Source organism: Haliotis cracherodii, unplaced genomic scaffold (assembly GCF_022045235.1).
Source record: "Haliotis cracherodii isolate W230 unplaced genomic scaffold, xgHalCrac1.p SCAF_11, whole genome shotgun sequence".
Taxonomy (NCBI): domain Eukaryota; kingdom Metazoa; phylum Mollusca; class Gastropoda; order Lepetellida; family Haliotidae; genus Haliotis; species Haliotis cracherodii.
In genome coordinates, this window is record NW_027266266.1 from 9,429,707 (window position 1) to 9,457,148 (window position 27,442).

The following is a 27,442-nucleotide window of genomic DNA, read 5'->3' on the forward strand; positions in this document are numbered from 1 at the left end:
CTGAATGAGGGACGTAGTACAGAATATATATAGTAGGTGGAGGATTAACAGTAGATTAGCAGTAGAGGATTATCAGTAACAACAATTGCATATATGAGTGTGATAACATAGGTTAGGTGTTGACAATTGTTGTTAAGTTGTTATCCATAAAATTGTGTCTGCCTGGTCATCCGTCAACTTCTAAATAATGCCTGTCAAACAATTTAACTGTGTGATCTCTAAGTCAGAATGTAGATTGAACTGATCTTTTCATAGACATACATTACTAAAGACAGAAGAATATTCATAGCGATGAAATGGAAAATTCTTACAAACAAAGTTGACCTTTCCCGGATGTTCGGACGGTCATTTCAAACACTGCTTTTCACTTCTGGACAGATCTGCTCTTCAGCTATTGTCATCTGTTCTAGTGTTTTGTCTCGTTTCCATGGCAACATAATGATTGAAATAGATGTAGAAATGTCACTGTTGATGTCATTATATGTCTCATGATGAATGTCTACACAGGTGATCATATTTGTGATGGATGGCTCCGAAATAGACTTGATTTCTGTTTATGTTGATCAACAATCAAGGATGACCGACAAGGATCTATTTGATGTACCTGAGAAATAGTTATTATATACCAGACTGCCTTAATAGTTTGTCCTGGAGATCACCATGTACTACTCTGTTGTTGTGATGCATGCTGAGATTTATAAATGCTCCGAGGACAACAGCTTGTAGAAATGTGTACCGACGTAGCTTACTTGTCTCTCTTGATTTCTTATTCTCTCCTGACCCAGAGATCCGGGGTAGAATAGGTCTTCAGCAACCCATGCTTGCCTTAAAAGGCGACTATGCTTGTCGTAAGAGGTAGCTAAGGGGATAGGGTGGTCAGGCTCGCTGACTTGGTTGATGCAGGTCATCATCGATCCCAATTGTGTGGATTGATTCTCTCTCTCTCTCTCTCTCTCTCTCTCTCTCTCTCTCTCTCTCTCTCTCTCTCTCTCTCTCTCTCTCTCTCTCTCTCTCTCTCTCTCTCTCTCTCTCTCTCTGGTGTAGGTAATGTGTCTTCAATTTGTCTAATGTGAAATTTAAGGGTACGTTCTAATGTGTTGGCGAGCACACCTTCACACCCACACATTTCAGACATTCCAAAATACACCTGTAAATATCAATTCATGGCTAGTTCATGTCAATTTGAAAACAAGACTATCTACATGGATTCAAAATGAACAGAGCAGAAAATAATTGCTCTCCGACTGTGTTAATATCCTATCCTTTGTCATTTTCTTTGCTTATAGATTTCAAATACCAAGTGACTTATAATGGCCCCCACTCCCGATGTAGTCAGCTGTCCACACGGTTATGCACACATACAGGGTCTTAACCTCGTTTATCTTGTGTACACACTCCTCAAAGGTCCGACCACTTCCATTAGGTAACACTGGGGATGGGGGGGATGTGAGCTGGAGACAGGGAGTGGAAGTCCTTTTCTTTTTGGAGAGATGATTTTTTGGGGGTTGCAGAGATTTAAGACATACAGTCTCAATTTCTCTTAAAGGGGTGTCACGCAGTGAATACTGAAACACTTTGGAAAATGCATAATTGATTTTGATTCTTGATATGTAACAAGGGACCAGAAGCTTATGTCCAGGTATGACAGTGAGAATGAGGATTCAAACTCAGACACCAACTATGCTTGTCATAAGAGGCGACCAACAGGATCGGGTAGTCAGGCTCGCTGACTTGGTTGAAGCATGTCATTGCATAGATCGATGCTCATGATGTCAATAACTGGATTGTCTGGTCCAGACTACCTTATTTACAGACCACTGTCAAAGAGCTGGAATGTCGCAGAGTGTGGCTTTATGCAACAAACAAACAAATCAAATGTCATGGTCAACCCTCACCGGGTGTATTGCACAAGGACGTGTCAGAACAAGGCTGTTGTAGGTTTAGCAGGCCACCAGTTCGATAGCCACCAGAAGCCAGTCTTGGCCACTATGTCCAACAACAGCACTCAGAAGGGATTACACGAGCAAATAAAGGACAAATACATTGGGAAGGGTTGAATTCATTTCCTGGCAGCCAGTACCAGCTCACAACCGATACGTAGGCGGAGTTTAACGCGGACTGCAAATGTCTTCCTCCTTTGACCTCTGTCAACCTCTTGTGTCCAAATTTTGCGAATCATTTTTCTGGAATTTTTGTTTGTTGAGGCCATTTGTTGTTTGGGCTGCAATATTTTCTGTGTTGGCCGTTTCATTCACGGAAGAGGCCCATGTTTGAGTTTGAAGGAGCTGTTGTTATGTTTACGCCCACCATTAGTGTATTGTGTTAACACAAGGACCTGGATAACACTGGTGACTGTTGTGTCATTTCATATATATATATATATGTATACCATATTCAACGTGATAAGCGCCCAGGGCGCTCTCAAAATGAGAAATAGGTGGCTCTTATTAGAATATTATTTTGTCAAAAAAAAACAGAGTTGAAAGATAAATTTCGTGGTTTATGACAGCCTGAAATGTTTATATACGAGAGATATATTTTTCCAGAATTTAACTGCCCATGATTAAGGGTACATATAACACATGAGTGCGTATTATACACGAATAAATAAGTATTGTGTACGTTGATCAATCGGAAAGGGTGCTAATTGGGATTGTTCACAATCCAATATATTAGCAAATATCACCCTGGGCGGTTATAATAATATCAGGGTGCTTATAACGTCGAATACGGTATGTGTACTTGAATATTAATTACTGAGTTGGTGTGTGGTATGGATTTTTATCCATTTGTTGACATTGAGGACATTTTTTATTAAATAATTTTAAAGTTTCTTATTTCAAAAGGATTTTGTTACATCGAGTTTTAAACATTAAGGTATTATAGAAGTAAATTGAATATGTGAAAAATAATATTTTTTCGCAATTTGTAGATGATGACAATGTCTTTCTGATTTTTTGGAGGATTTTTAAGATGATGCTGTCCTTTTGCTTCAAATGAGGTTTTTGCTGGAACCACCAGGAAAGAACTCACATTGTCAAAATTTAGTGTTACTGTGAATTTTGTGATAGAGGTACCTAGGCACAATTGTTCCCAGTTTCAGATTAAAACAGATTTGTGGGAGTGTCAAATGAGTGGCTAAAAGGTGACTGTTTGAATTTGAACCTAGTAGTTAAACAGTGTGGCCTATAGTTAAAGAAAACTATGTAACGTTTTTTCTTTGTTATACCAGTAGTTAATCAAGAATTATTAAAACAGTATAAAAACAATATATCCACCCGTATCCCAGAAATGTACACACATACTTAAGATTGAAGAGGTACCCCAAGTCATGACAGTATTGTTCAAAGACGACTGAGCCTCCAACAGCCATTGCACTCTGATTGGTTGTCAGGCAAGCAGTTTTAAGTCTCTTTCCGCGCGGGTCACTTAAAGGTTTGGTTACGTCTGGTCTACACTTGATATGAACCACTGTGGAATATTTGTTTTACAATTGTTCAACACGTGATAATGCCGCCACGTTTAAAATGCAAGGACTTAGTAAACGATAAGGTATGTTTAGTTTAAGATTTAGAATGGAAAGTCAACAGATGTTAAGAGTGTTTGAATTTCAGGTTTTGAATACAAATTGTGTTTTTTGCGTGGGATCGACAATGAATTGCTACGCTGAATATAAACCGAGTTTGAAATGTTGAAATGTTTCTTTGGCAGCTGGAAGATTTTATTTGCAACCATTAGTTTGAAGACGGAAATGATCATTGTGAAAGATGTTAGATTTAAAACAATTTAATTTTCTTGTTTTTGAATGAAATTGGTTAGATGCCCTAGGGGTTTTGAAACAAATTTTTGGCCATCAGGCCTCAAAGTTGGGACTAAAACGGTAGCCAATGTGACCTAAATTTGAGTTTGTCTACTGTCTAAAATTCTAAGGTAGCCAAATGACTACCTTTAAATATATGTTATGGTGACTAAATTCTATTGCTACACATCTGTAGACACAAAAATAAATAACAGCTGATCTTGGAAAACACATCTGTTAATAATTGTACTGGAAAATAATTCCTCCTAAAGTCGACAATGAACCGAAATGCATAAAATATTATATTAATGTAATTAGTATTTTATTTCAGTTGACAATGCTCATTGGATAAGCAAGGATATACCTATATAATCTGGTGACATAAATTGCATCATTGTTCAGTCACAAGTAACAAAAATCAAGTACAGTTTCCACTAGTATACAATTCCAAGACTAGTGGTTAAAGCGTTCGCTCGTCACGCCAAAGACCCGGGTTCGAATCCTGACATGGGTACAATGTGTGAAGCCCATTTCTGGTGTCCCCTGACGTGATATTGCTGGAATATTGCTAAAAGTGGCGTAAAACCAAACTCACTCACTCACTCACTCATGTTTTCATTAAAAGTTGGTTTAACGCCGCTCTCAGCACTATTCCGGTAATAGTGACAGCGGTTTGTAAGCAATCTAGTCTGGACCAGACAATCCAGTGATTCGTATGATCATCGATGTACGCAGTTGGGATACGATGACATGCATCAACCAAGTCAGTCATCCTGACCACCCATTCCTGTAGTCGAATCTTACGACGAGCATAAGCATTTGTTCCTGAAGACCTATTCTAACCCGGCTCTTCATGGGTCTTATAAGTTAGTGAATGATGCTGACGTTTTCCCTGGGTGTGACTGCACCCAGATCACACGAATTGTTGCTCATGGCTTCGACCACTGGTTTATCTGATCTATACTCTGCATATTTAACATGACTGGCTACAGCACACTAGAAATAAACTACTCGAAAAAAGTTAAAGACCACCCATGACAGATTAACCATAGTAATATGAAAGAATCGTGTGATCCTTAACTTCTTTTTAAGTAGTATACAATGTTTTCATGATTTGTCATTTATATACTACTCAAAAGAAGTTAAGGATCACCTGATTCTTTCATATTACAATAGTTAATCTCTCATGCCATGACAGATTAACTTTACCAATATGAAAGAATCGGGTGATCCTTAACTTCTTTTGAGTAGTATATATCATTACGACTTAGCAACCCATGCTTACCATAAAAGGGACTAGGCTTGTCGTAAGAGGCGACTATGCTTGTCGTAAGAGGCGACTATGCTTGTCGTAAGAGGCGACTATGCTTGTCGTAAGAGGCGACTTTGCTTGTCGTAAGAGGCGACTATGCTTGTCGTAAGAGGCGACTATGCTTGTCGTAAGAGGCGACTTTGCTTGTCGTAAGAGGCGACTAACGGGATAGGGTTATCAGGCTCGCTAACATGGATCGATGGTCATGAGGTCAATCACTGGATTGTCAGGTCCATATTCAATCATTTACAGACTGCCGTCATATAGCTGGAATATTGTAGAGTGTGACGTTAAACCACAAACAATCATACAAACAAATAAATGTCATTACTATATTTGAAAATACGTATTTTGGGCATTTTTGATCAGTCAGTTTCCTGGAAACTGGAGTGATCTGAAAACCCCAACGTAGGCAACGGTCTATCTGTTGTTATCAGAGTCTTTGACATGAGCTTGCCAAGACACTTTTAGGTTTATGTGTAATATTATATTTTTACATATTTTCAGCGAGTGTCCCAGTGTTCTGTCATCCCATATTGCGAGAGCCACGTACCTTCGCATAACGAAACTCGATGTACGACCCTTCTACATAGAAATAGATGATGACGATGACGACGATGATGATGACGACGAAGATGATGATGACGAGGAGGAGGTCAACATCACTGAAAATAATGGCAGCGGAACATCGCAAAACTCCGAGACGCTTATACCTCGTAAGTTGCCTTCTGATCAGTTTTAATTCTTGAGATTATAATGTATCTTTGTATTATGAGACCGCCTCAGTGGTCGAATAGATACAGCATCTGCCAGGAGAGGTGAAGGTCAGTGGTTCAAGACCTTGCCGCATCATACAAAGACGGTGGTACTTATTGTTACCCTGCTGTCTTGAATGCGAAGTTAGGCCCCATTTCACCCCACCCCACATTCACATTATAACCAGCATATATTAGAAATACAATTTGTATTTTACCAAAAATATGGATGCCCTTGTATTAGTTGACATGCAGTCAATACAATACATCTCCTGCACTTACACATGTTGTCACTCAACTGCCACCCGAAAGCAAACCAAGATGGCCACTGTAAAGTCATTCCTAAAGCAGAGAGGGCAGTTTCGTATTCGAGGGGAAGTTTTGTATCCACATACCGTATTCGACGTAATAAGCGCCCCGCTCTAATAAATGCACACGGCGATATATGCTGATATATTGGCTAGTGACCAATCCCAATTAGCACCCCTTCCGATCGATCAATGTACACAAGACTTATTCATTCATGTATAATACGCACTCGTGTGTTATATACACCCTTAATTATGGGCAATTAAATTCTGGAAAAATGTATCTGTCTTATATCAACAGTTCAGACTGTTAGCATAAACCACGAAAGTTATCTTCAACTCTGTTTTTTCCACCAAAGTAATATTCTAATAAGAGCCCCCTATTTCTAATTTTGAGAGCGCCCTGGGCGCTTATTACGTCAAATACGGTATGTCATAATACTAAGGGCTGTCCACCGTGAAGATCCGTAGTAGAAGTGGTCTTCACCAACCCATGCAAGAGGCGACTAAAGGGATCGGTGTGTCAGTCTGGCGTTACGTTATTGAGGGGATAAAACAAGGACTGGTCGGCTTGGAGTCACTATGACGGTCTGAGTGGGGTATTCCTGTTAAACTGCGGCATGGTATAGATCTCAATGGGCTAGCACTCTAAAATCGGCATCAGTCCAGACTAGTACACAAGCACGCACACACTTGTACATGCATGTCACTATTATCAATGCAATAATCTTCAACATGTTAAACCCCATTTGACATCACCTCACCTCACCTCACCTCACCTCACCTCACCTCACCTCACCTCACCTCACCTCAGACCTGAGAAGATCGGGGATAAAATTGGTCTTCAGCAACCCATGCTTTCCTTAAAAGGCGACCAAGCTTGTCGTTAGAGGCAACTAACAGGATCGGGTGGTTAGATGCTCATGATGTCAACCACTGGTTTGTCTGATGCAGACTCGATTATTTACAGACCTCCATCATTTAGCTGGAACATTGCTGAGTGCGGCTTTAAACAAACAAACAAACAAACAAACAAACTCAACACAACTCAACTCAACTCAACTCAACTCAACTCAACTCAACTCAACTCAACTCAACTCTGTCATCGTTTGCACATCTACATCTAATGTATGTAGGTATTCCTATTGTCTATATGCGTGCGTGAAGTTCACCCAACATTGTTTATCTTTTCAGATATAGATTCTCGTCGTCTGTTGAAGGAAGTGATCAGGATTGTCCATGATATTTGTAGAGTGTGGCAGCAGTCTTTCCCTGCACTACTTTTACCTCAGCGCTCACATCAAGTGTGTTCCTACGCCATTAAAAATACTCGCCGCAAAATGGAAGACAAACACGTGATCATGCCAGATCTCAATGCACTCTTTAACCTCAAGGTCAGTGCTGTTCAATTCAAATTATACACAATTTCTTCAAATACCCTACCTCTATTACATCACAGCCATAAATTCTGTTTGGGCTGTTCTCACTCTATAAAAATCTTTAGAGTTTTCAACAGATGTCCTCTTTACTGTCAGTCATCGAATGAGCAGTTGTACGGGAAACAGTACCAGAATGTTGCATTATGCATTATACAACTTCATACGTTTCTATTCATGTTGACATCGCTCAAAAGTGCTTGGAGGGCCACATTTTGCCAAGCCATCTAAGGTGCCACAATCTGATGTGCAGAGTTGCATCTACGATCTTGGGTTTGAATCCCAGATTCACCCAATTAAGTTTCTAGGTTTGTCAGCACCATACCCATGCTTGTGGGTTTTTACCAAAGTAGTAACCCTCTGATACCTGCATCACTTTGAGCTTTCCTCCCACATTAAGCTGACATGATGTGATATTCTGTGAATGTCTAAATTCCCCAGGGAGATGAGAAAAGAAATCCAATATAAATGCATTTTATTTTATTTATTATTATTATTATTATTATTATTATTATTATTATTAAGACTGCATCCATGTCGTCTTGCCATGTGATGTTGCTGAAATATAGTCCATTACAGAGTTGAACCTCACTCACTCACTCACTCACTCACTCACTCACTCACTCACTCACTCACTCACTGTATGAAACACAAATCTACTAAAATATATTGATTTAAATATGACTCCCGTGAAATTCCAAGACAGAAGAGAACATCTTCGCTCCCCGTCGACCCTTCCAGCGGTAGAAACGGTTTCAGTCCACTAGTCCTTATAATGATAACATATAGCAAAACCCTTAAAAATGGCAAATTTCTACTAGTCCTTATGATACCTTTACTATTGGGCAGTTTGGCAAGGACTATAGGACTTGTGCCAATTTCTAACCCTGCCTTCAGTGGCATATGATTATGTGGAGCTATGTGAATCTGTTGCTGTAATGTAAAGTATGCACTGTCTACTTGAGTGACATTGTGCCGTCCTGCTGTCACGTACTTGAGTTGGCGACTTCCTTGAAGGATGTGGGTCTGCTGGTATCAGCGTGGCATGTACGACCAGGGTTACACAGGACGCTAAATATTGCATTCTGTACTCGTACAAGTTGAGAAAGGATGCGATTAATTATGTATGGCTGTTTTGAACATTAAACTGATTGACTTTGTTGGTTGCATATATAACATAGTGTTTAAAATAATCACAAAATATTTGTGCCAATTGGGCCACCTACCCTAAAATTTAGCTAGTTTCAAATTTCACGAGCTTTAATTTTCAACGGTCTATTTTTCAATTTTTTATTCTGTTAAGGTATCAATAAAAGAAATTGCAAATCATGAGTCAAATATTTTAATATCGTCAATTCGTTATGGATATTAATTTGTTTTCTGATGGTTGTATTGATCTAAAGACACAGGAAAATATTTAATTATTTTTATCAACTTGGAGGTGTGCATAACAATATCACAGTTAAAATATCAGTAGCCACTCAGGCTAGGATCATTTTACTTTAGAATATTTAGCCCGACCAATTTTGCTAGCCATTGGCTGGCAGGCAGGTGATTATTTATCTTTCTGATAACATACAACTAACAAGTCTAGCCTTGTAAGAAATACGCTTTGTTCACAGGGTGTCAGTGGTTGATTTTCTCAAATTAATCTAAACTTGAAATCTCCATCTATAGTAGATCACGAACATACATAGATGTATGTCTTTGAATAGATTTAAGATTTCCGAGCATGTGCAGTATTAGAACATATGTAAAATGTTTGGAAATCACATGTCACAAGCTCAGAATGTTAGACTCCGAAATAGACAGACCCAGTAAATCTCAGTTTGTCTGTCCACTCATAGCAGACATGGCGGACAAATGATTTCCCTTCCTGCTGAATCCATCAGGGGGAATAACTCTGCATGGCTTGCATACTGCTCATCTTTCATAGGTTTTCAAGAAATTAAAAAATTCATGTCAGTGTTTTTTAGAAATGTCAAAGAGGGAGATTAAGTCAGGGACTGATGTAGACAGGTTGAATTCTGATATGCTTATAAGTGTATTTTAGTACAGGCAGAGATTCAGTTGAGGATGTGTTGACGTCTTGACAAGGTTTATTTCCTGGATATTACAGCTGTGGTTGTTTTTTAACGTGTGAAATCTAAATCTGGACAGTCTGCACGAGGAAAATGATTGATACGAACGACAAAACAAGACATGAGAAAAGAAATGAATGTGGTTGATATCTATCATCCCAAACTGACTTCCATACGAGGGAGGTGGAATAGGTCTTCAGCAACCCATGCTAGCCGTGAAGATGTGGGGTGGAATAGGTCTATAGCAACCCATGCTTGCCGTGAAGATGTGGGGTGGAATAGGTCTATAGCAACCCATGCTTGCCGTGAAGATGTGAGGTGGAATAGGTCTTCAGCAACCCATGCTTGCCGTGAAGATGTGGGGTGGAATAGGTCTATAGCAACCCATGCTTGCCGTGAAGATGTGGGGTGGAATAGGTCTTCAGCAACCCATGCTTGCCGTGAAGATGTGGGGTGGAATAGGTCTTCAGCAACCCATACTTGCCGTAAAAGGTGACTTTGCTTATCGTAAGAGCCGACCAACGGAATAGGGTGGTCAGATTCGCTGACTTGGTTGATGCATGTCATTATATCTCTATTGCGTGGTTGATGCTCGTGATATCAATCACTGGATTTCCTGGTCCAGAATCTATTATTCAGAGTCCACCACTATATAGCTGGAATATTGCAATGACAAGGGCCCTTGATTGTCATGTTTAATTTCGAACACTGTCAAAAATAACCTATCTTATATTTTCAATTTTCTTTTTCTTGATATCTGAGGATGCCTTGATAATCCTTGTTTTAGCTGATACATGTATTAGGGTTAACCAAAACATCAATGGCAGTGATTTTTATTGTTTTCTAAATAGGGTCAGGAATCATTATTGCTCCCCGGATATTTATTATGAGGGTGGATTGTCTGATCCAGATTCGATAATTTACAGATCGCTGTCACATACTGGAATATTGCCAAGTGCCGCGTTAAACAAACAACAAACACACATCTTTGGAAGTGATACACATAAGGAAAAGAATTCGTTTCGGAGTATATACTTACTCCTTCATCACCCGATGAAGGTGTCAGTAAGTATATACTCCGAAACGTTGTGTTCCTCATGATAAATAAGTTGACATCCTTAAATTCTCTCCCTAACAAACACACCATTATTGAAACTATACAGGAGTTTGAGGTGACTAACGGGATCGGGTGGTCAGGCTCGCTGACTTGGTTGATACATGTCATTGTATCCCAATTGTCGAGATCAATGCTCATGATGTCAATCACTGTATTGTCTGGTCCAGATTTGTTTATTTACAGAACTCCATCTTAGAGCTGGAATATTGCTGATTGCGGCGTGAAGCAAACAGCAGGCACACATTGTTGAAAAAATCTAGATATCTAGGTAATATTATTGAAGACTACTGCAATGTGAAAGTGATCTGTGTACAAATGCCATGACAGCCGAAGTAACCAGGGGCTGTGATTCAGGAAATAAGAATGTCATCCTTGCTTAAGATCTTCGGATGCTGCTTGTTAAAGAAGTTGATTCAAATGAATCCAACCAAAAAGTCTGTGAATCAAACGTTAAATTGACAACACACACACTTAGACAGGTATTTCAAGCCACAAATTCCTCTCGCAGTCACCCCCACTCCGGTGTCAGCCAAACAAAATACACTCATAGATTTTTGTTTGACGGAAATCTACAAGAACGTAATCTACATCAAACAAGGGTTTTCTTTGATGTCAGAAGTATTGTCTGTTGTGAGCAATTTGCCTGTAGGCAGATTTGCCTTCGTAGATGTCTTACACTACACAATTGTTTTGCTCAGGATTAAATGTCTTTGGTTTCTTTTTGTAGGTTTTAAAAAAACCTTGGAAGTTCTCCTTCTAGATTAGGGTTTTTCATACTGATTGAATGTTTAGCATATCTGTCATATTTGTTGAAAAATGCTTATTTGATAACAGGATGTTATGTTTGTTTGTTTGTTTGTTGTTTAACGCCGCACACAGCAATATTCCAGCTATATGATGGTGTTCTGGAAATAATCAAGTCTGGACCAGACAATCAAGTGATTGACATCATGAACATTGATCTATGCTATTGGGATACGGTCACATGCATCAACCAAGTCAGGGAGCCTGACCACCCGATCCCGTTAGTCGCCTCTTACGACAAGCATAGTCACCTTTTACAGCAAGCTTGGGTTGCTAAAGACCTATTCTAACCAGAATCTTCACAGGACCAGGATGTTATGATGAATATTAATACCAGGCATATAATGATATTATATATTAATGCACTGGTATCATAACAGAATTTTAAGAAAAGAAAAAAAAATATATGAAAGTCTAGATGAAAATTTCAAAGTATTCTGTTCCAGCCAATATGATAATGGTGTACACTAATTTTGTGAATGAACATTAGCACTGGTTGCTATGTGTTCTTGTGCCTGAAGACTTGGATGCTGCTGTCAGTGTACCATCAAGATACATGGAGTGATGTAGGGACACTCCACCTGTACAAGATGGGGGATGTGTATTTACAGCATCTGTCTGTTGATTCAGCCTGTGTTTATTTCTCCCCAGTCATAAACAACTCACGCCCTGCTGGGAATAAGCAAGATCCCTGTGATCTTTGACTATTGTGCAGATATATCCCATGTTCTGTGACTATTGTGCAGATATATCCCATGTTCTGTGACTATCGTGCAGGTATATCCCATGTTCTGTGACTATTGTGCAGATATATCCCGTGTTCCTAGACTATTGTACAGAATATATCCCATGCTCTGTGACTAATGTACAGATATATCCAATGTTCCTAGACTATTGTACAGAATATATCCCATGTTCTGTGACTATTGTGCAGGTATATTCCATGTTCTGTGACCATTGTACAGAATATATCCCATGTTCTGTGACTATTGTGCAGGTATATCCCATGTTCTGTGACTTGTACAGGTATATCCGATGTTCTGTGACTATTGTGCAGGTATATCCCATGTTCTGTGACTATTGTGCAGGTATATCCCATGTTCTGTGACTATTGTGCAGGTATATCCCATGTTCCTTGACTATTGTGCAGATATATCCCGTGTTCCTAGACTATTGTGCAGATATATCCCGTGTTCCTAGACTATTGTGCAGGTATATCCCATGTACCATGGCTATTGTGCAGATATATCCTGTGTTCCTAGACTATTGTGCAGGTATATCCCGTGTTCCTAGACTATTGTGCAGGTATATCCCATGTACCATGGCTATTGTGCAGATATATCCTGTGTTCCTAGACTATTGTGCAGGTATATCCCATGTACCGTGACTATTGTTCAGGTATATCCCATGTACCATGGCTATTGTGCAGATATATCCTGTGTTCCTAGAATATTATGCAGATATATCCCGTGTTCCTAGACTATTGTGCAGGTATATCCCATGTACCATGGCTATTGTGCAGATATATCCTGTGTTCCTAGACTATTGTGCAGGTATATCCCATGTGCCATGGCTATTGTGCAGGTATATCCTGTGTTCCTAGACTATTGTGTAGGTATATCCCATGTACCATGACTATTGTGCAGATATATCCCATGTTCCTAGACTATTGTGCAGGTATATCCCATGTACCATGGCTATTGTGCAGATATATCCTGTGTTCCTAGACTGTTATGCAGATATATCCTGTGTTCATAGACTATTGTGCAGATATATCCCATGTACCATGACTATTGTGCAGATATATCCCGGGTTCCTAGACTATTGTGCAGGTATATCCCATGTTCCTAGACTATTGTGCAGATATATCCCGGGTTCCTAGACTATTGTGCAGGTATATTCCGGGTTCCTAGACTATTGTGCAGGTATATCCCTTGTACCGTGACTATTGTGCAGGTATATCCCATGTTCTCTGACAGTTGTGCAGATATATCCCATGTTCTGTGACAGTTGTGCAGATATAACCCATGTTCTGTGACTTTAGAGCAGATTAAGATAATCTGACAGTTACAATTTGTGACATGCATTATGTGCTTTCATAGCCTGACATTCGGGGTGTTGCTCATGTCATCAACCACTGGTTTACCAGGTTGGGATTTGAATATTTCCAGACCATCATTCTACACCTGGAATATTGCTGGCTGATTAATATTCACTCACTCTGACTTACTGAGAGAGGGCTGCAACCACGGAGACAACCAGAGGCCTCCATTCACTAACTCCAGGTTTATAGACAGCACCATAAGCTATAGGCTGCACTCTGACTTACTGAGAGAGTGCTGCAACCATGGGGATAACCAGAGGCCTCCATTCACTAACTCCAGGTTTATAGACAGCACCATAAGCTATAGGCTGCACTCTGACTTACTGAGAGAGGGCTGCAACCACGGGAATAACCAGAGGACTCCATTCACTAACTCCAGGTTTATAGACAGCACCATAAGTTATAGGCTGCACTCTGACGTCTGAATGAGTCGCACCAGATTTAGATGAGATCGCCATCTGGAGACTGAACTTAGACCTGGTGTTAGGCTTCTAAGAGCGCTGGTATATTCTGGTATTTATCACGAACACACCCTGCCGTAGTCACGGTGCATTTTCAGTGCAGCGTAAATGGATAAGCCATCATGATCAGGTGCTCTGCTTCTGTGAAGAGAATAATGAACCTGTTACAACGAACTTGTTGGACTTGGGACCAGGTTCACGTGTGGTAAACAAGTAACAATTAACTTGGTAGATAACAATGTTTTAGCCAAGTCGTTATAGGTAATAATTAATAGATTACAAATGGATAATAGGTGAACAATTGATGTGTGACGGTTACCAATTAACACAAAAGTAACAATTACTCTTTTCTGAACAGTCTTTAGGAAATTAGCATTTAATAATTTAATATTTGTGACCACTAGGAGAAAAGGGACTTTATCAGTGCTAGGATACAATTGTGCTGTGATGTCATAAAGAAAGACGTTAGACGTCAATTTTTCCGTATAAATCGCCAGGGGCACGGGTGGCCCAGTTGTCTAAGGCGCCGCGATTCGCTGTGCAGAGTTGCGTCCCTTGGGCACGCCAGAAACCTATGATTGTGGGTTCGAATCCCGGTTCGCCCCGATAATGTTTCTAGGTTTGTCAGCACCATACCCGTGCTCGTGGGTTTCACCGAAGTGGTAAACGTCTGGGAACTAAATCACTTCGGGTTTTCCTCCCACATTAAGCTGACACGCCGTGATATGACTGGAATACTGTTAAAAGCGGCGTTAAACCCAACTCAACTCAACTCAACCGTATAAATCGCCATATGTGCAGACTTACAAAACTATCTTATTTTTCACATTAGTTCGTAATGTAATAAAAACATCATTTCAAAACATTTCAGAGTACAATCAACTTTCAATTAATCTTAAAGCTGCAACCATTACATAGATAGTGATAAGTCTGAAAATGGGACTTTGCTTAAAAAGAGTCCAAATGTTAGATGCCATGTATCTCTGTAATAAATATGAATTGAAGGTTATGAATTGTATTTTTGTGGTCCTAGGATACTATAGTTTTAAAATATAATAAGACGTCAAAATGTGATTTTTCACCCATATTGTCCCTTATCTCATGGTGGGTCACATTTGGTGTTGCAGGTTGGAATGTTTGTTTGAGACAAAATATTTTGTTCTAGCAGGCTCCTTAAGACCCGCACTCTTTTTTCTGAAAGAAAGAGCCAAACAGTTGGGGGTGGGTGGGGTGGTTGTACTTACACCAAGATACAAGAATACTGGCACTCGTTTTTGTAAAATCAGTGTGCTACACATGCTGGTACAATAATCGCTATTTGTTTTCTTGCACTTCCCAATATTCCATCCTTTCTCAGAGCTACAGATAAGCTGCGTATTTGATTCAAATACCCCCCAAAACTATTCAAAACCCAATTACTTTCAATTAACTTCTGTACAGAAATGCATGCATTAAATGAAAAACTCAGTTTTTGAAAACAGCATGCGTAACATGGGTACAACGGAGCTATTTTCCGAAACACAAATTACGAGCTAATTTACTTTCTGAGTCAAGTCTATATTTAAGACCGATATACATCTAAATCATTATTTATTTATTTTTTAAATCTCAAAATGTTGACTCATTTGGGGAAAAACCCAATAGAGTGATGAATAGATGAGTGAAAAAATGTTGCAAGTAAAAAACTCAATTGCTCAAAAGTTATGTGGAGCTCTGTTTTCTCGTTTCCAGGATATCCCTAGTCAGTCGTACTACGCTGTGTTTGACGGCCATGGAGGTGTGGAAGCAGCTACGTACACAGCCAGCCATCTTCACTGCAACTTCGTCCGCGATAAGGAATTCAACAACGACGTCACCACAGCCATCAAAAACTCCTACAAATTAACAGATGATTGCTTCTTGGAAAGAGCTAAAAGAGATGTGAGTAAAACTTCTGTGTTTTATATTCATATAATTTTTTAATTTGAAGTTTACACGATATACGGCTTTTCCATTGGACGAGAGGTCGGTCACATGACCGCGAAATTGACGTTCATAAGTGTGTATTATGTATTTCAGTATGCTTTGAGAAAAGTCAGAAAGCGTGACTGCATGATTGTTCACGAATATCCTCGCTGCGGCCCATCCTAATGAGCAAACGAAGAAATGCACATCCAAACTATCATAGTATCGACTCAGTCAGTGTCTAGGCTGACATTGACCGTCTCCATCAATCTATGAATTTACCTTTGTGTCTGTTTGACGCATCTTTAATCACCTTTCAATGATCGGCCAGTTGATCAATGATGACTAACACGTGTAACCGCCACAGGTTCATTAACAACTTCGGAAATCTCTCCCGTCACGTTTATCATGTAGACCATTTTGAAGTCTTGTACTTGATGTAAATGTATTACGACACGCTGTCATTGTGAATGACTTACTGAGGTAGTTCTTTACAGAACTTTCTCATCTAATGGTAATAATATTGGAACACATGTGTTGTGTAAGATGTTTCTGAAGAGCAAGTCATGCATCCTCTCTTTTTGAGGAACTATTTTCTTCCGCGATATAGCTGGTTGTTGTATGGCTGTCAGTGTAAACATGAAGTCACACATACTAAATAAAATTGTGTTTAGATCTTGGCCTACATCCTTATGGGTAAGAAATTGTGATAAAAAATTAGAAGAATTGACTTTCACTTTGTGTGAGTTCATTGGAGTATGAACCTTCATAGAGTGAGGGCCAAACATTGTACAATCTCATTAAAATCAGATCTTAGTTCTCGCTACCGCTAAACAAAGTTCTGAGGACATCCCATTAGGGGTCACGTCAGAACGACCTTTCGCGAATTTTGACTGACCAGTGAATTGACTGACAAGAACTTCTTTGAGTGGCATTTAGATGTTGGAATGGTAACTAAGACAAAATTGTTATGGATGAGCAACTTCTTTATTACAATTGGGCGACGTTTCCGTGTAGATTCTAACACCGTTATCAAGCAAATGATGTACAAGATATATCTATTGTTATGTATATATATCATGCTCATACCTTGTTTGTACATCATTTGCTTGACGACGGTGTTAGAATCTACACCGAAACGTCGCCCAATTGTAATAAAGAAGTTGCTCATCCATAACAATTTTGTCTTAGTGACTGACAAGAAATCGACATTAAACTGGCATGCTGCGATATAACTGGAATACTGTTAAAAGCGGCGTTAAATCAAACTCACTCACTCACTCACTCACTCACTCACTCACTTACTCACTCACTCACTCACTCACTTACTCGATAACACTCCATTATTTTATAATCTTTGTATGTACATTGACCAAAACATGATGGTCACAGTGTAAGTGAATTGTTCTTATCTAAGGGAGACAACCCAAGTGACAATTCAGTTCCTGATTCATGTTATCGTCAGAGTTAGCATCGACCATCATATGGTGACGTGAGTTGAATCAACTGCAAAGAAAATTTGTGTAGTTTTGGCATTTCAATGCATGGGAACACTGTTGTCGTTAATGTAGCCCCGTTTAGGGTCTCTAGCAACCTATGGTTGTTATACATTGATTTAGGGGATTGGGTGGTCAGACTCTGGGACTTTGTTTATTGCGTGTCATCTAGCCCCAACAGAAAGGACCGCCTCCGTTGTCTAGTGGTAGAGCCTCCGCCCGGAGAGCGGAAGGTCCGGGGTTCGATCCCAGGCCGCGTCATACCAAAGACGTTAAAAGATGGTACTTGTTGTTACCCTGTCTGGCGCTCGGCATTAAGGGGCTAAAACAAGGACTGGTCGGCTCGGAGTCAGTATACTGTGTCCGAGTGGGATAATTATGTTAAACTGCGGCATGGTATATCAGTGAGCTAGCACTATAAATCGGCATCAGTCCGGACTATTACAAGCAGCCACACAAACACACACACGTACATGCACGTCGCTATATAATTGCAATAATCTTGGATGCAACGATAAACCCCATTTCACCTCACCTCACCTCACCTCACCAACAGAAAGGATGGTTGTTGATAATATAAATAAAGGTTTGTCTGTTCCAGACTCGTTTGTTACGGACTGCTGTTATACAGCTGGAATGTCTGAGTGTGGCATTAAGTAAGAACCCCACACACACATACCAGATGTTGGTGGTTTAGTTGAATTAGTTTGACTTTGTTTTCACAGAAGCTGCGCAGTGGCACGACGTGCGTGACGGCCCTTGTACAAGACTCACGCATCCACATATCATGGCTGGGCGACTCACAAGCGGTGTTGGTGCGCAATGGCGGCGCCGTCACCCTCATGAACCCTCACAAGCCCGAGAGGCCGGTTAGTATGCACTGGATTGTCTGGTCCAGACTCAGTTATTAACAGGCTGGTCTTCGTTCTTAGTTCAACCCATGCTTGCCGTAAAAGGCGACTATGCGACTAATGGATGGCCAGGCTTGCTGACTTGGTTGATGCATGTCATCGTATCCCAATGCGAAGACCGATGTTTAGGAGGTCAGTAACTGGATTTTCTGGTCTGGATTTGATTATTTACAGACCCACTTCAATTTGATGGACAGCTATTTTTTCCTTTGTGTTTTTTTAACTGAATGAATGAAGCTTTATCATAGTAGAACATGGATGTAATACACTGGATAATTGAGGAGGAATTTGGCTAGGATATTTATGTAGACTATCAGTCAACAATTAATCTGTCCATATTATAAAAAGCCTCTTTGGTCTAGTGGATAGTGCATCTGTCTGTGGAGTGAAAGGTCGGTGGTTTGATACCTGTTTCATCATACCAAAAGATGTTAAAAGATGGTACTTGTTGTTACCCTGCCTGGTGCTTAACATAAGTGTGACTCTGGTGTAGACAGGCACCCCTCCCCTTCCAGCTTCAATGGGTACAATGTGTGAAGCCCATTCTTGTTGACGCTCACTCACTCACTCACTCACTCACTCACTCACTCACTCACTCACCCACCCACTCATGTTTTTGCTTTTTTCAGGATGAGAAAGAGAGAATTGAAAAACTTGGAGGAGTTGTGTTGCATTATGGGACGTGGCGGGTAAATGGCAACATTGCGGTGTCCAGGGCAATAGGTAATGAAAGTGCATATACACAGTGATTCCTAGGTTAAGTTCCGTTCATACATAATGTTGACAGTAACATTGACATAGACAAAAGCTGGGTTTTATTCCAGTGTGTCCAGTGAACGGTTTGTTTTGGTAAAATCAATTATTTGTTCCCAGTAGGTAACCTAGAAAAAGTTAACACGAGACATGTCAACATGAGATAAAAATTTGAAATGGAAAAGATTCTTCATAGCCTGTGGGAAGTACTGCCATACAATCTCAGCCAGACAGTCGACATTCAAGAATTTTCGTTTGATCAGTTTTCAAGCTTTGTCAAAATATATTTCATGCATAGCCTAGAGTGGAAGTCACCAGTTTGAAACTTGATGCTTTCTAAATCCATAATTGCCTTGATTGTAATCTTTGTGGCTTCCATTAAAATGGAAAGACTCAATGACCTGTATCAGAGCCACTGGGTAGCCTGGTGGTAAAGTGTTTGCCTTTCATGACGAAGTTCCGGGTTTGATTCCCCACAATGTGTGAAGCTCATTTCAGGTGTCCCACACTGACATGTTGCTGGAATATTACTGAAAGTGGCTTAAAACCAAACTCAATGACCTGTATCACTTCATACATTAACCTGGGGGCACTGTAGGCCCAGTCGTCTAAGGCGCCGCAATTCGCTGTGCAGAGTTGTGTCCCTTGGGCACGCCAGAAACCTATGATTGTGGGTTCAAATCCAAGTTTGCCCCGATTTTGTTTCTAGGTTTGTCAGCACCATACCCGTGCTCATGGGTTTCACGGAAGTCGTAAACGTCGGAGACCTGCATCACTTCGGGCTTTCCTCCCACATGAAGCTGACACGCCGCGATATGACTGTAATACTGTTAAAAGCGGCGTTAAATCCAACTCACTCACTCACTCACTACTGCCATACAATCTTGGCCAGACAGTAGACATTCAAGAATTTTTGTTTGATCAGTTTTCAAGCTTTGTCAAAATATTTTTCACGCATAGCCTAGAATGGAAGTCACCGGTTTGAAACTTGATGCTTTCTAACTCCTTAATTGCCTTAATTGTAATCTTTGTGGCTTCCATTAAAATGGAAAGACTCAATGACCTGTATCAGGGCAATTGGGTAGCCTGGTGGTAAAGTGTTTGCGTTTCATGCCGAAGTCCCAGATTCGATTTCCCACATGGGGACAATGTGTGAAGCTCATTTCTGGTGTCTCACACTGTCATGTTGCTGGAATATAACAGAAAGTGGCTTAAAACCAAACTCAATGACCTGTATCACTTCATACATTAACCTGGGGACACTGTAGGCCCAGTCGTCTAAGGCGCCGCAATTCACTGTGCAGAGTTGCGTCCCTTGGGCACGCCAGAAACCTATGATTGTGGTTTCGAATCCCGGTTCACCCCGATTATGTTTCAAGGTTTGTCAGCACCATACTCGTGCTCGTGGGTTTCACCGAAGTGGTAAACATCTGAGACCTGCATCACTTCGGGCTTTCCTCCCACATTAAGCTGACACGCCGCGATATAACTGGAATACTGTTAAAAGCGGCGTTAAACCAGGGGTCCGGAAACCGTCATATGCGCCGGACATGTCCGATTGGGAATCTCAAATGTCCGGTTTAAAATATTGCTTACCGGACATTTAAATTTTTCTGTGCGGACATCTTACAAAGTATTGTCCGGACATTCTTAAATTTTGACCGGACATGATCAACAGTTAGGACTAAGCAATTTCTGTCTGCAATTGTAACACAATGAAGATTATCTACACTGACAAGCTTTGTTTATTTTGATTGCTGTAAATACATCGTACCTAGAATGATAGTCCAATCGGTCAATCACTGTAATAGGCAATAAACTGAGTTGACACGGATTAATCGTGGATTTATTACTGAGAACATCTTGTTAATTTGCGTCAAAGGTGTTTACAACTGTACATAAATACCTTGCATCATCGATGTACCTCATTATCCTCACAATGCTACGATACGTAACCTCAGACAAGAAGCGACAGCGTGACGACAGCCAGTCGACCGATGCAGATCAGTTGAGCGGATCTGCCAAACCCTCAAAGTCTGAATGATCATTTTGTAAGTCGTGGCTAACGACTTTCACTTGGTTGACATACAATGAGGATTTGCAGAATTTATTGTTTTCAGTAGCTAGTCGTATATTGAATCTTGATTGACCGCCATTATGCTTTCTGTGACGATCGATATCAAATTTTTTTATGGTCAATAATTAAGTACAGATGAAAAAGTATTCAAATAACTATTGCTATCAATGATAGTTTATGATTTATGATTATATTAACTGTCTTGTTTTTAAATAATCTTTAGTTTTAAAAAAAAAATTTCCCGTGAGGTCACGTGATAACCAAATATGGGATAATAGTCTCGATCCAAATGTTACAACGCGTACACTTGAGCAGACTCATGAATATTAATTAGACCGTTCACAACGATGACAGATCGTTATTATAACAGAAACAAACGTATGTTTTCCATATATATCTAAAATGATATTATTTGTTATTAATTGGGGTGAATTAAACAATTTAAATTGAAACAATTCATAATTCATCATATTATGAACACGTAACAACTTGTAATTTGTGTGTAAAAAGTCGTACTAAAACACGCTGTTTGAAGGGGCCTGGCATAAATGTAAATGTCCAATTGGGATTTTAAATTTTCCGGACCCCTGCGTTAAACCCAACTCACTCACTATACATTAACCTATGCCATGATCTGTTTGAAATATTGGTGTTAACTCAACCCTTTCACGAAAAGCGTTCACTTGTCACGCCGAAGGTCTGCATTTGATACGCCACATTGGTACAATGGATGAAGCCAATTTCTGCTGTTCCCTGTCGTGATATTGCTGGAACATTGCTAAAAAACTTCATAAAACCGAACTTCCTCATTCACTCACTCTCTTTTTCACCTTACTTGTTTGTTTCTAGGTGACGTGAGTCAGAAACCGTACATCAGTAGCGATGCCGAAGTCTACAGTTTTGACCTTGACGGAAAAGAAGACTACCTGGTGTTAGCATGTGATGGAGCGTGGGACGTTCTGACGTTTGAGGACTTACCAGAGATAGTGTACAATCATATTCAGGAAAACCATGGCGACCGCAGCACAGTTGCACACAGGCTTGTAAACTACGCCAGAGACAATGGGTCCAATGACAATATTTCCGTTATCGTTGTATTTCTTCGAGATCAGATCTCCGCTCCCAAAACAACCAACGCAAGTATTGATCGTGTGAGAGCAAATGGTTCCGAAGGGAAGAAGAGGCATGGAAGTGGATCCGATAAATCCTCTCGCCACAGCAATGGAAAAGGAAACTTAGAACCCAGTTTGCGAAATTCGAACAAACAAAGCAAGGATCGTATGTCCAAAGATAACGAAAGTCGTTTAACTCAGGAATTTCATAATCATGATGGTCATGTGAAATCGCATTTGAAACAAAACATTTCCACATCAGACAAGGGGAAGCAGGGAAGCAAGTCTAGTCAGGACTGGTTTTGGAAATCCGTGCATTCATTCTTGACTTTCACAAAGTTGTCAAATTGGGCGGCATCTTCAAAATCGGAAAACAAGAAAAGCGTGGCACACGATGGTAGCACTGAAAAAGAAACAGGTTTAAGAAGTTGTTGAAGTGTCTGTTCTAATCCCATATTTATTTATCCAGAGTTCTAGGACAAGTACATAATTCTGCTTATTGATATTTCAAAGCAAAACAAGCCTCAATATGAAATGGGTTGGGGAACTGTGTTTCTATTGACCAATGAAGTCCTAGACTTTTCTGGGACCCTATCTACCTCAAGGGAACCAAGAGAAAAACAAGGCAGCAAAATGAAAGTATCCACGAACAAAGGGAGATGACTCCACATTAAGGGGAGATAACTAACAATTCTCGATCAAAGGGAAGCAACTCTAGAGAGCTAGCCTAGTTAATCAAGAAGGCATTTTACTTGATGTTTTCAGAGATGTTTGCTGAAGGGCATTTTAGTACTAAGATAGTTAGAAAGCTGTGTGTAAGCTACCCCATAAGAAAGAAGTTATTTCTTGGTTGTTTAAATTAACTTTTATTTATCCAATTGATAATGTTAATTGAATGAGTTCTCATTCTTTTGTTATTTTCAACCGATATTTTGCATCAAATTTTTTTATTTTTTTATTTTTGCATATTATTTTTGTCAAAATATCTTTTGACTTATGCAGGGTAGCCACACGTACAACTGGCGTAGATGTAGTTTGTAGATGGTGTGTCGCCTCTGTTAGAGAAACGATAGTTCTAGGGGCAAGTTGTGGTGTGAAATATTCAGTGGAAAACTTCACAGTTTTTGTGATTAGGTAATATGTACTTGTGTTTTATGTAACTCATGAGTGATTATTTTCAAACGTTAGAGGATTTTTATTTTCTTTGAAATTGAAAATTTGGTTTTCGTACAGAATAATGTTTATTTGTTAATCAACATATCATGATTGGAAATGTTTTTGTTGTCATTTTGTGTAATTTCGTGTTTTTGTTTTTGTTTGTAAAATTAATATCCAAATGAAAGTGTTATAAGTAGACATGTTTCATTGATAAAAGATGAAAAATGTTGCTGAAAAGTATTTCACCAAACAATGTTTCGACATTGATAGATGTGTATCACTTGCTCTCAACTTCAGAAGGCCTGGGTATGATTCTGTTTTATTCTGAACAACAAGAGTTGTGTCCCTTAGCCATACCAGAATCCTATGACCATGGGTTCAAATTTCTCCTTTTGAAATTTCTCAAACAATAATTTGTTAAATAAATTTTATTCATTTTGGTTTGGTCATTATCCTAAGGAAGCTGTTAATTTATGAATACAAGGAACAAATTACCCATTATAAAGAATGTTTATTTGAGTAATATAATAGTACTGTTGTCTGAATCCTGAATGTGTTGTCATGGTAACTGTACTGTTGTCATGGTGAACTGCATCTTTCCAGATGAAGGTATAGATGGCTTGTGTGCGGACTCGTTTGACGAGAGATTTTTGCAGTTTTCTCTACATATTCAGTGATATGTTTCATTGTTTTTCACAAAAATCCGTAACCTTTTTCTGATGTCTTTGAGTTTGTCAAGCAAGTCTGTCACTACATGTTATTCATGAAAATACATAATCAGAGGTGCAGGAATTTTAATTTTGGAAAGTATGACTATTTGACAGGATTATGTCCCCTGTGTGTTGCCAGTGTCACAATAACTGATATTTTGTGTATGTGTTGAGCTCAGGGAAGTTGCTAGGAAGTCCGAGCTATGTAGAGAGGAATGATAGGGAAGCTACAGAACATGCGCCTACTAGTCCCTCTGTACCTCCAGATATCTCTTGAAACTCCTACAGTATACAATGGTACTACAGTATTCGACGTAATAAGCGCCCAGGGCACTCTCAAAATTAGAAATAGGGGGCTCTTATTCGAATATTATTTTGGTGAAAAAAAAAATTTCTTAAATTTCTTGGCCTGAAATGTTTATGTACGACAGATATATTTTTCCAAAATTAAATGCCCCTAATAAGGGTGCATATACACACGAGTGCGTATTATACGCGAATAAATAAGTCTTGGTACATTGATCGATCGGAAGGGGTGCTAATTGGGATTGTTCACTAGCCAATATCTTAGCTAATGTCGCCGTGGGCGCTTATTACGTCGAATACTGTATATTAGATCGACCATCAAAAAGAAAGGTCCTCACACTTTGGTAAAGCCATCATGGACCATCCTCGTGTTCCAGGGGGCGTTTATCAGATGGACGTCCCGGGTGATGTTGAACAAAGGGATCTTAACACTAAGGTGATTGTAACTCCTTTAACAAAGGCTTATGATTATCGTACTGCTAAGGTCGTTTAGTACAATGGCACTGGATTATGGGTTTTGTGTCTTTAGGATGTTTCAAACAATACCAAAGCTTGGGAAGGATTGTCCATGTTCAATGTTTTCTATGGGAGAGTTGCTGGCAGGGGTGGCCCATTTCCAGGGATAGTTATCAGGACAGATATAGTACCCTGGCATGTAGAGGATGGTTCAAAGTGTGATATATATATATATATATATATATCCAGTTATGAAGCTAATACAGATTCTATCAAATTCTATTATCATTCATTTATCCTTTCTGTAAATTACAGTTACAAAATTTGGAAATTTTGATGTGTATAGTATATTGCAGAAAATAATTATTTTCGTGAAGATAATAATAAATATCACAATTATATAATGTTAGCAAATTTGAATATTGGTATATATATATATTTACTGATGAGTGTTTGTAATCAGTGTACTAAATGTATGCATTTGAAGGGTTCTTGGTAAATATTTATAAGCCCTTGTAGTACTGTTATGTTAAAGCCGTGGCCCATCAACTCACAGGACATCAGCCATATGTGTCAGTGTTCTTACATTTCCTACAGAGCTGACTCTCACAAAACAGACATTAAACTTTCAACTCGGCAACTGGTAACCTTGATACTGTGGAAACCTTGGCAATCTGGAAATTGGTTATCTTGAAGTCTTGTTTATCTGGAAACATTGATTATATTAAAGAACTTGCTTAAACTGAAACCTTGTTTATCTAGAAACCTTGGCAATCTGGAAAGTTAGCTTATTTCAGATGATAGTGCTACGTGCCTTTTCACTTAGAAAAGCCATATTTAAGGATGGTTTCAATAGGAACAAGACCATTCAAGTCAAACACTGCTAGAATTACTGTATACAAAATGACAAATAACGTTTGACTGAAATAAAGATAAAATTTATTTGGAGTTAACATGAGTTGTCAGTAATAATAATTGGTAAAGTTTCATGTAATTGAAGAAAATTTGGAACAATTAAACCTTGTAACTATCGATGAGCCTGCTCTGTCGGAGGATGTAGAACAGTGGCCGAATGTTTGATGGAGTTGAAATGGGTCGCCACAGCTCTAGTTGTGTTTACGTTGCTTGTTATAGTTTAGTTTTGTGTGTTGTTGATCTCATTATATGGCATTTATCTTTGTTGTTATGATTTATAATACTCCATATCTCCAGCTAAGAAGCTGTGCGAAACGTTGCCATGGCCGCAGTCACAGTCCTGGCTTGCCCTGTACAGAGAAAAGTGTCTTCCTCGCTCAATGACCTTGAGTTTACTTCTTAATGGCAGCTGTAGTGGGACACAATGGTACTGGAAAACAGTTTGATTTTTGTGATGGGCGACCCAGTGATCTACTTTACTGCAATTCACTAAGGAGTTATGTCCCTTGGTAATGCTAGGATCTGCTGGTTATGGGTTTAAATCCACAGTTCCTTTTATGATCCTTGTCAGCACTGTACGATGGTTTGACCAAAGCAGTGAAGTTGCCCTTTATATTCAGCATCAATATGGACTCTTTGTCAGATTGACGTGACTAAAATCGGATCATTTTGTCCGATATGCTCCCTCTCTGCATCAAGATCTCAGGACACCTCCATAGGACGTCAGGTGAACTTTCTAGACAGCCAAACAGCAACAAGGCCTCTTAATTCTCGGTACGAGTAAGCGATGCATTTAGACCAAGATGCCTAATCTCTGTATCTCGAAAACGAACTTAAGCGTCCTTCCATGAATGCACATAGTGAATACCCTGCCAGTACATTGTTGAAGATAATTTGAAAACCTTGTCGTTTCTGAGCAGCATGGCATTCTCTACCCCCAGAGAGTACTGTCGAAGGTATGTTTGGGCTCTGCATGGGTTTTCTTTTGTCATAATCATAATTATTATTTCTGCATAGAGGTGGTAAAAAACGAAACCAAATTGTTTTGGAAAGCTGGCATCTGAATGGCTCAAGACGAATCCACACATCTTTCAGTTAGATTGGGCAGTTGAGGTCACTCAGGGTTCTCGTGACTTAACCTACAGTGAAGGTGTCCGCACAACTTCATACAGAGAGGCATCGTATTTGAGTAAAAGATATGATTTTTGTAATTGTTTTATGACTGAAATAGACACTGTTTCAGTCTTGTTAATTTTTATACAACCAAATGAAAAACCAAAAAGGGCACAACAGGTCATTGAGCTAGTTAGAATACTTTACAAACATTTATGCAGTTGATGAAACAACTCTCAAGAAATGGGCGTCTTTAAACGGGGTTCGTCCGATTCGAGTGAGTGTCTGACTAGGCGTTGTGACTGTGGCATGTT

The 27,442-nt window shown here is 39.5% G+C and overlaps 1 protein-coding gene across 1 annotated transcript in view; it reads left to right on the forward strand.

Annotated features, from left to right (window-relative positions):
- LOC139456204 (protein phosphatase 1F-like) overlaps positions 1-24,146 on the forward strand; it is a 67,895-nt gene extending 43,749 nt beyond the window's left edge. The window contains exons 2-7 of the mRNA XM_071237758.1: positions 5,619-5,827; positions 7,369-7,568; positions 15,909-16,097; positions 18,343-18,486; positions 19,158-19,251; positions 22,208-24,146. Of these exons, the coding sequence (XP_071093859.1) occupies positions 5,619-5,827; positions 7,369-7,568; positions 15,909-16,097; positions 18,343-18,486; positions 19,158-19,251; positions 22,208-22,905 (1,534 nt within the window). The 3' untranslated portion in view covers positions 22,906-24,146. The remainder of the gene's footprint in view (positions 1-5,618; positions 5,828-7,368; positions 7,569-15,908; positions 16,098-18,342; positions 18,487-19,157; positions 19,252-22,207) is intronic.
- The last annotated feature ends 3,296 nt before the right edge of the window (positions 24,147-27,442 follow it).